Raw genomic sequence first — 8,633 nt, 5'->3', positions numbered from 1 at the left:
ATATTTATAGACCCATATATCTTTTGTCTCTGTAAAAATTAAAAAGCCAAAATTAGGGGCATCTGGGTGGCTTAGTTAAGTGTCTGGCTCTTGATTTCAGCTCAGGTCTTAATCTCAGTATTGTGAGTTCACACTCCAATTTGGACTCCACCCTGGACATGAAGCCTACTTAAAAGCAAAATAATAAATAAAAAGTACATAAACATGTGTAGCAATCAGTGTCTCAGTATCTTATTTGAGAATGACCTATATAGTTAATGAGTATTCATTACATAGTTTAACTTAATATAAACTTATTTAAATGTGTTTAAATTACTTGTTTTTAACAATTATGCTTAGGTTAGACATGAAACTGCTAACTATGATTGTAAGTTATTTCTTCTTGGCAAATACTGCAACATAAATCTAGCATTAACTTATTTGACTTGTAAGCCCAGGTAAAAAAAAATTGCATATTTGCATTACATTTATGTTGACAGTTCTGAATACATGACTATATTTATTAAACCAACAAACTTAAACTACTTTCGGCTTGTCAAAGATTATTCCATATCATGTGAACTTGGAAAACATTTGGGTTAGGTTATATATTTCTGAGTTTTAGGAATACTTAATTTATACAAGTGTTTCTTTTTTTTTAAGATTTTATTTATTTATTTATTCATTCATTCATTCATTCATTCATTCATTCATTCATGAGAGACAGAGAGAGAGAGAGACACAGGCAGAGGGAGAAGCAGGCTCCCTGCAGGGAGCCCTATGTGGGACTCCATCCTGGGACTCCATCCTGGGACTCTATCCCGGGACTCCAGGATCACGCCCTGAGCCAATGGCAGGCGCTAAACCACTGAGCCACCCAGGGATCCCTATACAAGTGTTTCTTTCACTTTTAGCCAATTAAATAGATCCCTTTTAAGGGGAAAGGAGAAAAAAAAATGAGTGGGAAATATAAGAAAGGGAGACAGAACATGAGAGACTCCTAACCCTGGGAAACGAACAAGGGGTGGTAGAAAGGGAGCTGGGGGGGAGGGGTAACTGGGTGACGGACCCTGAGGGGGGCACTTGATGGGATGAGCACTGGGTGTTATTCTATATGTTGGCAAATTGAACACCAATAAAAAATAAATTAAAAAAATAAATAAATAGATCCCTTTTAAAAATCTCACATATGCATGATATGCATAAGACACAAACAGAGATCTTATATTTTCTCTTTAAAATTTTTGCTATGTCTCAGGTACAGTAATACAAAACTCGAAAGAATAGCTGGATCCAGAAATGTATTTGGCAGAGAGACTAAGTTAAGACTGCCTGGTTAAATGGCCAAAGTTTTTTACTAAAGATTTTTTTATTTGCATGCTATAATAATTCTGCAAAACTATTTTCTGAGTCATTTTGCCTTTTAGAAGCTTCTACATACCAATCAAAGAATATATTCCATTGTCTCTGAGAGTTTTGATCCTCCCTTTTCAAGGGTGTTGATTAAGGTGGATTTATCTAAATTAAAGTTTCCTTCAGAGGGGCCACTACAATTCCAAATTATCTGAAAGTTCACTCATTTTCCAAAAGTACACAATATCTGGGGCACCTGGGTGGCTCAGTCAGTTGAGCACCTGTCTTCTGCTCAGGTCATGATCCCAGGGTCCTGTCAGCAGACAGTCTGCTTCTCCCTCATGCTCTGCCCCTCCACCTGGTTTATGCTATCTCACATGGACGCTGTCTCTCTTTCAAATAAACAAAATCTTAAAAAGCACACAAGATCCTCATCCATAGTGGCTATATTACATATAAGAGGGAGGAGTCTTTATAGGACATACAGTGCTCGCTTCGGCAGCACATATACTAAAATATAGGACATACAGAGAGTTTTAGACCAGGTAGAACTCATCTTGGCCTTTAGAGTCCCTAACACAAATCATCTACAGGGGCCCCAGTAATTCCATCATGGTGTAAAATCAAGAATCATGGATTTTTCCCTTTATACACAGAAGGACGACTTACCAAATAGTTTCAACAAACAAAAACAGAAAGCAAATGTTCACAACGAGCTGAAGAACCAGAACACAGATAATGAAGGTTTGGGATTTTTTTTTAAGATTTTATTTATTTATCCATGAGAGACACACAGAGGCAGAGACACAGGCAGAGGGAGAAGTAGGATCCCCATGAGGGGCATCAGACATGACCATTGTACGGACTACATGTACAAACTCCCCTTGCAGAGATCCTGGCCCTCAGTGAGTTCCACATTTGTATCCTCTCTGACATCAGTAAGTCCTCTCAGAATAAAATACCAGAATCATCTCTCTGACCTTCCATACTTTCTTCAATCCTGGCTTTGTAAGTCTTCACTGTCTTACAGATCTCTTGTGCCTTCAAGTAGACATATTTAATATTTTTGCTCAGCTTTTCTAATTGTCCTCAGTTTTAGAGGACTGCTCTGAATTACCTCATCTACCATCACTAGAAGCAGAACTCTCAGATTTGTTTTTAACTAGCAACATAGTGGTTAATCAGACCTAGTCACCACCTCTGATTCCATGTGGGCTAATATACATCCAGTCTACAGCCCCCAGACCACCGCTACTCCCTTTTCAGACCTTTAATGGCACAAGAAACCCAGACTCAGTATCTCGGGGTTGCAACATACTGGGTCCTGGATGCTTAGGAATCCACTAGTCTTACTCCCTGCCCTTGCAAAGCCTGCAGTGTGTCCGTTCCTTCCTGAAGTCTCCAACCTTTGTAGGCCATTATTCCCATTCAACATCAACCTTCTCTCTCCTCAGCTGGTCTGTTGAGTTGCTACAGTCATGATTTCAACTGTCCTTTCTGTGAGTAAACTCTTTCCCAGACTTCTTACTGCCCTTAGATTGGTAAAGGTCAGTTTGAGCCCGGGCATGCAGGTCTGACTCTGTTCTCTGCAGCCATTCATACCTCGGTTCCTGAATATATTCTGGCTCATAGTAGTTTGTCCTCCTCGATTCAGTGTCACTGCCTCTAGAAGCTCTTCCCTGATTCTCCATGGTTCTATCAGCCTGAACACTCTGCTTCTCTGGTCTGTTTCCTCAGCAGGACAAGTATTTTGAAGGCAATGTCAGGGTTGTATTCATTTCAGCATCTCTAGCAATTAGCGCATAAGAGGTATCAGTTCGTGTGAATGATCTCATTTCTCAAGTTCCATGTACCCCTTAATGTATTATCTTCTTCACCAATCTCATGAATCCTTTTTCCTGGGAACCCCAGTCATTTTTCTGTCCCTTAATGGGAAGCATGCCAGCTGCTAGCTTGCTTGCACCAACCCTACCCACCAACACACCAAGTTCACAGACCTATGGGACACCCTGACAGTGGACCGCCACCTGCTGGTCAGATTTCTAGGACAGTGACAGCTCAGGGCCATAGACAGAGTAGGGTGGCATTCCATAAAGAATGTAAAACCCTTCTCAGGATATTTTCAAATGCACAATGTAAAGCATATAGATTACAAGTGAAACTAATCATAATGAAAGCTAGACATCAATATATTAGAAAACATATATATATTCCTTATAGATATATGTATGTATATGTAATGTGATACATCTCAATCGTAACAGGACCTAGTGATTGACCAAATAACTACTGTTATTTCAAAGTGATGAACAAAGTTTTGAGATGTCTGCACACCTGTATTATAAGATGAAATCTCTGATTTCTATTGCTGGCACAGTCACGGGGACTACTTATACTACTAGAGTTGGTTGCCTACATCCATACAGACAGCAAGTACTGAATTTCAGTTAGAGGTAAGTCAAACACCAAATCTTTTCCCATCCAGGGACAAAGACACCCTGAATTCTTCCCTTTGAGTTCTTAGTAATAGGGGAAGTCTGTGGACCCCAGGTTAAGAAACCCTGAATGGGACTTTAGAGGCATGGCAGAAAATGCTTTTAAATACAGCAGCTAGTCGTTGAGTGCCTGTGTGACTCTTACTGAGCATAATGGGCAGCTGATAGTGGGAGAGGAGGTGTGGTGGAGGCAATGCTTCTAGAGGTCTAAGTTTGAGTTTCATAGGTATCATTTACCAACGTTGTAAAGTTTGGACCAGACTTCCTCTTGCCCTATGTCCATTTCTTCATCTATAAAATTGGAATGACAAAGTTTTCCTCATGGGTTGTTAAAAGGATTTAATAAGCTAATACGTGAAAAACCCTGGTGGTCAAATGTTTGATATTAAATGAGAATGTTAATGTTAAATGTCTATACAGAACACACACACACGAACATACACACATATATAACTTCTTACAAAACAGAAACCCACCCCAAAGTCAGACTGGCTGTGTGACCTGGAAACACCAGGGTACTCAGAATACAGCAAACCCTTTCTCACTTAGCTAATATGGATTAAGTCTGCCCTGCTGTTGCCACCCCAATCCAAGAGAACAACCACAAACACAAATAGTCTCTCACCTTATTATTTTATTAGAAGCATATTTACATTCTCGCAGTTAAACTTTCCAGAAAACATTTTACAAAAGTTTTGTATAAAGTTTTGAAATGACATAAAAATAACTTCTATCCTTTATAAAGGGAAAATATAAGTTAGTTATATTTACTCTGCCAAGATTGGACTGAAAACAAGAAACAGTTCCATCTGTCCCTTACAGAGGAAAACATTAGCACAGGGCATGAGGAATACTGTGTAAGCCTTCTCACTGATGGGCATGCATGCTGGCTCCATCATGAGGCTGGAGGACCCAGCCAACCCTCATCCAGAAAGGACAGGGGAGCTATCAGGCCTTGGGCAGCACTAAACAGGGAAGCAGTAACTCCTTCAAGGAGTCATGTGAACGACAAGACAAATAGGGGAATAATCAAAGACTTTCATCTGAACCATGAAACTGGCATTTCACCTAAATACTCATTCTCACACTCCAGGCTGCAAAAGGCAATTCTGTAAACAAAGCCAAAATCAGCCCCGCCTGACCATTTGTCAGTGCTGGCCTTGTCTGGTGCTACTTGGTCAGTGTTCTGTAATTACACTACTGCTAGTTCACATTTTCCCAGCACCTGTGCACCAAAAAAGAATAAAAGGAGCCAATTGTTTCCCTTGTCTCATTTGTGTAAGACCAGAAAACTGTCCCATCTGGGTCAAATACTGAAGCAGGCAAGCTGAATGTTTGCTAACTTAAGAGGACCACTGCCTTACCACAACCCCCAGAGCATCTTCACTGCATTTGTAAGCCTTGGGAACCCCAAGTCCCCCACCTCCCCAAGATCCAGTTAAACCAGTGCCAAAAAATCATCAAGAGAATTGCTTTAGGTCAAAGCATCAAATCTTAAATGTTTAGTAGGAGTGAAGGAAAAAGTCCTTCAGGGGTGTTAACCACTCCATCACCAGCAAAACAGTACCCAGACTTAATACATCATCCATATGATTCCTCAAAATCGCCTTTAGTTTTATTTAAAGCAGGTATCTTTCTGTAGAAGCCATTCATTTATATTTCCTTCAAATTAGAGATCAAAGTGAAAAAAGGTTTTTTTGTAGATAAACTGAATGCCTGAGTATTACTTTTACTGGGTCATCTGCATCCTGCAGTCTAGGGGAATCACAATCTGTGGGAGGCCAGCTGAGTAACCTGAAGGCCCAGAATTCCATCTGAGATACAGAAGCTTCATCCATTGTGTTGCTAGGGGCAGGAAGCATTATGTTTTTCCTTAATGCTTTTTCTTCCTCAACAGAAATCCCAGTGACTACCAGCCTATGTCTCAAGTGTAAGGCCAGACTCCTGCTAGGAGAGGCGGAGGAAAACAGCCTTCCCATATCACCTGCAGACAGGATGGGCAGGTGTGAGACAGGAACAGCCTAGGCACAGTCACAGGATCCTGTACAGGGGCTAGAGGAAATCACAGACTGCAGTTCAGCCTGTACCATTTTTGCCAGTACCCAGCACACTTCATACCAGTGGTTTCACCTAAACATGCTCAGGGGCACAGGCTAAGGCAGTGAATGTGTTTCAGCCCAGCTGACACAAGAGGCCCAGGGCAGAGGCAAGCCTGGGTAGTGCCAGGGGGCCAAGCCCTATGTATGTGTGTGTGTATGTATATGTGTGCAGAGGTGGAGAGGTGGGGCACAAGATGGCACAAAATACCCAAGACCAGCAGAATGATCCGTTCAGGCTGTCCTCCATCCCACTGTTGTAGATATGGCCTTGTCTCAAGAGGAAAGCAAATTGAGGTTACTGGAAGGATGAGAGCACCCCCTGAGCAGCTGGCTGCAGGGTAGGTTTCACTAGGAACCAAATGGCTGCTGAGAGCCATAGTTATTGTCTGATACTACAATGGCTGAAGAGCCAGCAAGAATCACAATATGGACAAACTCACTGTTACCAGTTGCAGCACTTCATGCACACAGGCAGCAAAACTGGTGCTTTGGCAAATAGGAGGGCCTCGAGGCTGCAGAACACCATTCCTCCCAGACGCTGACCCCACGAGCAGCCCAAATCACTACAACTTGAAGGGATGTGGGATTCAAAGAGAACATACATTAGAAACGGGCAACACATAATAAACCTCGCACTCCATAAGTGAGCGAGAATTAAGGAACACTGGGAAGGGTCTGTTGGGCACAGCTGGGGTAGCACAAGGCAAGGCGCTGGATTCAAGTTGGCATGGAAGCAAGAGGGAAAGGGGTCCTGAGTTACTTGTTCACAGAGAATGGGTGGGCCTTGGAGGCCCACCAGCCTGCCAGCCACAGCCCCAGATGGCTGTTAAGAAGTATCCACAGAGCTATAGGAGAAGAACTTCGTGGCCTTATTTGGGGTCGTAGGGTTCAGGCATTCTGTCTCCTCATTCAGTTTGAAGAACATCTCCTGCTCTCGCTTCTTCTGGTTCAGATCTTCTTCCAGAGCCTAGGACAGAGAGAGGGCAGACAGAGCTCAGTCAGATCCCATAGGACACAGGCCTCCCAAGTACAGGACCGCCACCAAAGTGGCCTTCTCTGAAAATCCACCCCCCACCCCCCAGGCCTTTAGTGCATGGGTAACTGGGTCTTCCCTTTCCTTCTCCAGAGCCAGTCACCCAGAATAAAGGTACCATCTCTTGCTTCCTTCTGCTACAACCATACAGGAGTTTGCTATGGGCCAAGGGCTATAGTTTGGTGAAATGTCATCTCAGTGTGGGGGGCAGCGGGCAGATGCCAGTCTCCTGGCAGGAAAACAGGCAAATGAATGGAGAAAGACCCAAAGTAGAAAATGGGCAGATTTAACAGCAGAAGCAGAAATGTCTAAGTACACAGTGTTCCTAATGAGGGCACGGCACTGCCCCCAAAGAAATCATCCAGAGCATCGTTTTTTAAAATACACAAGCCTTCACACTACCTCCTGAGATTCTGATTCTGAAAATTTGTGGTAGGACAGGGGTTCTCTGTGTTATAAAGGCACATTAGGTAACTCCAAGCAGACTGACTAGTTGACCATTCCTGCAAGAGCTTCCCTGGGGCGCATGTAAGTTTATCTAAATAAATTGGATCCTACCAGAAAAATGTCTTGAAGCATTCAATTAAAAAGAAAGCAAAGTGTACTAGAAAAACATGAGCTTCACAGTCATACAGAACTCAGCTTTCTTATAACCAGCTGTGTGGCCTTCACATGTCACCTTTCCTCCTGTGTAAAATGGCAAAATCATTACCTATCTAGCAGGCTGTTGTGAGGATTAAGTGTAAGGCCTACCCTAAAAACTGATGGGTCATAATTACTGAGTACTTACTATGTGTCAGGTGCTACACTAAGTACATTACATCTTTCTCAGTCTTCACCCTTTGAGACAGACAGGTACTATTATTTCCATCTTACAGATAGAGGAACTGAAGCTCAGAGAGCTTAGATCACTTGCCCAAGGTTACTCAGCTAGCTAGGGGCATAGCCAAGATGGGAACCTACCTCTAACTTCAGAGTTAAAGCTCTGAAACACTGAGATCTACCGCCTGGCTCTCACTGCAAATCAAAAGCTAGAAATGATGAAGCTTAGCGAGGAGGGCAGTGTTGAAACTTGACATAGGCCAAAATCTGGTATCTTGCACCAAATAGTCATAGTAAAGTTGTGAATACAAAGCAAAAGTTTTGAAGGAAATTAGAAGTGCTACTCCAGCGAATACACGAATGATGATAAGGAAGCTAAACTTACCCCAAAGCCTGTGCTCTGAAGCACTGTAAAAGAACACCTACCACATATTTTATCTATATAACCTAAGATAGGAGTCTGTAACCTTTTTTCTGTAAAAGGCCAGATTATAAATACTTTTTTTTAAAGATTTTATTTATTTATTCATGAGAGACACAGAGAGAGAGAGAAGCAGGGACACAGGCAGAGGGAGAAGCAGGTTCCATGCAAGGAGCCCAATGTGGGACTCGATCCCAGGTCTCCAGGATCACACCCTGGGCTGCAGGCGGCGCCAAACCGCTGCGCCGCCGGGGCTGCCCCAGATTATAAATACTTTAAACTTTGCTAGCTGCAAGGTCTTTGTCACAACTACTTAACTGCCTTGTAGTGCAAAATCAGCCATAGGCAATATGTAAATGAATGAGGTTGGCTGTGTTCCAATCCAATGAAACATTATTTACAAATACAGATGGTAGGCCAGATTTGGCCCA

The 8,633-nt window shown here is 42.5% G+C and overlaps 1 protein-coding gene across 2 annotated transcripts in view; it reads right to left on the bottom strand.

Moving 5' to 3' along the window:
* Window positions 1-4,441: 4,441 nt before the first annotated feature.
* Window positions 4,442-8,633, bottom strand: part of STK10 (serine/threonine kinase 10) — a 113,621-nt gene continuing 109,429 nt past the window's right edge. For both annotated transcript variants that reach the window (XM_026007115.2, XM_072756592.1), the window contains one exon: window positions 4,442-6,893. In XM_026007115.2, the coding sequence (XP_025862900.1) occupies window positions 6,753-6,893 (141 nt within the window). In that variant the 3' untranslated portion in view covers window positions 4,442-6,752. The remainder of the gene's footprint in view (window positions 6,894-8,633) is intronic.

This window comes from Vulpes vulpes, chromosome 4 (genome assembly GCF_048418805.1).
Source record: "Vulpes vulpes isolate BD-2025 chromosome 4, VulVul3, whole genome shotgun sequence".
NCBI classification, from domain to species: Eukaryota; Metazoa; Chordata; class Mammalia; order Carnivora; family Canidae; genus Vulpes; species Vulpes vulpes.
This window is presented reverse-complemented; position numbering and strand designations above follow the sequence as displayed.